General features: G+C 63.2%; 1 protein-coding gene across 1 annotated transcript; it reads left to right on the top strand.

Annotated features, from left to right (window-relative positions):
* Window positions 1-391: 391 nt before the first annotated feature.
* On the top strand, window positions 392-2,633 carry LOC130600456 (PDZ domain-containing protein GIPC1-like; the record flags this gene model as incomplete). Its single annotated transcript, XM_057411808.1, has 3 exons — window positions 392-707; window positions 1,664-1,849; window positions 2,453-2,633. Coding segments are annotated over exons 1-3 (661 nt in total), but the record flags the coding sequence as incomplete, so codon positions are not given.
* Window positions 2,634-2,996: the final 363 nt, after the last annotated feature.

Below are 2,996 nucleotides of genomic sequence, written 5' to 3'. Positions count from 1 at the left end.
GCCCCCCCAATTCACCCCGCTCCATCTCCCCCTCCATTCCCCCATTCACCCCCATTCATTCATTCCCCCCATTCATTCCCCCCTCCATTTACCCCCATTCCCCCCCATTCATTGCCCCCCCAATTCACCCCGCTCCATCTCCCCCTCCATTCCCCCATTCACCCCCATTCATTCATTCCCCCCATTCATTCCCCTCCATTTACCCCCATTCCCCCCATTCATTGCCCCCCCAATTCACCCCGCTCCATCTCCCCCTCCATTCCCCCATTCACCCCCATTTATTCACTCCCCCCATTCATTCCCCCCTCCATTTACCCCCATTCTCCCCCCCATTCACCCCCCTCTCCCTTCCCCCCCCACAGCTCCCCATCCTCCTCCCCTCCCGCTCCGCGCCCCCCCCCCGCTCCCCGCCGATGCCGCTGGGGCTGAGCCGCCGCAAGAAGCCGCCGCCGCTGGTGGAGAACGAGGAGGAGGCGGCGGGGGGCGGCGGCGGCGCCGGGGACAGCGGGGCCGAGGCGGGGCCCGGGGGCAGCGGCGGGGCCGGGGCCGGGGCCGGGCCGGGGCCGGGGTCGGGGCCGCTGCGGCCGCGGCTCGCGTTCCACACGCAGCTGGCGCACGGGAGCCCCACGGGGCGCGTGGAGGGGTTCAGCAACGTCCGAGAGCTCTACGGCAAGATCGCGGCCGCCTTCGGGATCGCCCCCGCAGAGGTGGGGGGGGAATGGGGATGAATGGGGGTAATGGGATCCTTTGGGGTATATGGGGTGAATGGGAGTAACGGGATCCTATGGGGTACATGGGGTGAATGGGGATGAATGGCGGTAACGGGATCCTTTGGGGTATATGGGGTGAATGGGGGTAACGGGATCCTATGGGGTACATGGGGTGAATGGGGATGAATGGGGGTAATGGGATCCTTTGGGGTATATGGGGTGAATGGGAGTAACGGGATCCTATGGGGTATATGGGGGGAATGGGGGTAACGGGATCCTATGGGGTTCATGGGGTGAATGGGGATGAATGGCGGTAACGGGATCCTATGGGGTATATGGGGGTGAGTGGGGATGAATGGGGGATGTGGGAATGGCGATGAATGGGGTAATGGGGATGAATGGGGGATGTGGGAATGGCGATGAATGGGAGGAATGGGGATGAATGGGAGAAGTGGGAATGGGGATGAATGGGTAATGGGGATGAATGGGGGAAGTGAGAATGGGGATGAATGGGGAATGGGGTCCTATGGGATATATGGGGGAATGGGGGGAATGGGGATGAATGGGGGCAGGTTGGAATGGGGGTAATGGGGATGAATGGGGTGAAGGGGGGTGATGGGGGAATGGGGACAATAGGGATGAATGGGAGCAATGGGGAAATGAGGGAATGGGGGTGATTGGGGAATGGGGACAATGGGGGAATGGGGAGAATGGGGCAATGAGGGAATTGGGGGAATGGGGGTAGTGGGGTGCTGGGGGGGTACCTGAGGGGCTAATGGGACCCACCCCACTGTGTCCCATTGTGGTGTCCCCCTTGTGTCTCCCATTGTGTTTCACATGGGGGCTGCCCCATTATGTCCCATTGTGTCTCCCATTGTCCCCATTGCCTCCATCGCCCCCATTTTCCCCATCACCCCCATGCCCCCTTCACCCCCACCGTGCCCCATTGGCAGGTGATGTTCTGCACGCTCAACACGCACAAGGTGGACATGGAGAAGCTCCTGGGGGGCCAGATCGGCCTCGAGGACTTCATCTTCGCACACACGCGGGGCCAGCGCAAGCGCGTCGAGGTCTTCAAGTCAGAGGAGGCGCTGGGGCTCACCATCACCGACAACGGCGCCGGCTACGCCTTCATCAAGGTGCCCCCGGGGGGCGCTGTGGGGCGGGGGGCGCCAAGCGGCAGTGGGGTGGGGATGGAGAAGGTCAATGGGTGCTATTGGGGGGGCATAGGGGGATGTGGGGAGCGTTGGGGGCATCTCAGAGGGTACCAGGGCAATGGGATGGGGATGGAGAAGTTGAATGGGTGCTATTGGGGGCAAAGGGGGATGTGGGGACCCAAAGGTGGTCCCTGAGCTGCCCTGGGGGACCTGGGGACCTCCTGGGGTCTATGGGGACATCTTGGGTGGCCATTGGGACCTCTTGGGTGTCTATGGGTGCCCATGGGGACCATTTGGGTGGCTATGGGGCCCTGTTGGGTGTCCATGAGTGCACAGGGGGTCTCTTTGGTGCCTATAGGTGCCCATGAGGCCCTCTTGGGTGCCTGTAGGTGGCCATGGGAACCCTTTGGGTGTCTATGGGTGGCCATGGGGCCCTCTTTGGTGGCTCTGGGTGCCCATGGGGACCTCTTGGTGGCCATGGAGACCCTTTGTGTGTCTATGGGTGGCCCTGGGGCCCTCTTTGGTGCCTATGGGTGGCCACGGGGACCCCTTTGGGTGCCCATGGAGCCCCCCCGTGTCCCGCAGCGCATCCGCGAGGGCAGCGTCATCGCCCGCATCCCCGTGATCGGGGTCGGGGACGTGATCGAGGCCATCGATGGACGCAGCCTCGTGGGCGCCCGGCACTTCGAGGTGGCCAAAGTGCTCAAGGAGCTGCCCCGCGGGCGGACCTTTGCCCTGCACCTCACTGAGCCCCGCAGGGCCTTCGGTGGGTGCTCAATGGGGGGTCCCAATGAGCGGTTCCCAATAGGAGGCAATAGGACGGTCCCAATGGGAGGCAGTGGGGGTGTCCCAATGGGAGGCAATGGGAGGGTCCCAATGGGAGGCAATGGGAGGGTCCCAGTGGGAGGCAATGGGAGGGTCCCAATGGGAGGCAGTTGGGGGGTCAAAATGGGAGGCAATGGGAGGTCCCAATGGGAGGCAATGGGAGGGTCCCAATGGGAGGCAATGGGAGGGTCCCAGTGGGAGGCAATGGGAGGGTCCCAATGGGAGGCAGTTGGGGGGTCAAAATGGGAGGCAATGGGAGGGTCCCAATGGGAGGCAATGGGAGGGTCCCAATAGGAGGCAGTAG

The sequence above is a fragment of the Pezoporus wallicus genome, unplaced genomic scaffold, assembly GCF_028554395.1.
Source record: "Pezoporus wallicus isolate ANWC-B61680 ecotype Strahan unplaced genomic scaffold, APGP_CSIRO_Pwel_v1 contig_13294, whole genome shotgun sequence".
NCBI lineage: Eukaryota > Metazoa > Chordata > Aves > Psittaciformes > Psittacidae > Pezoporus > Pezoporus wallicus.
Note: the sequence above shows the minus strand (reverse complement) of the source record. Positions and strands in the feature narration are given on the sequence as shown.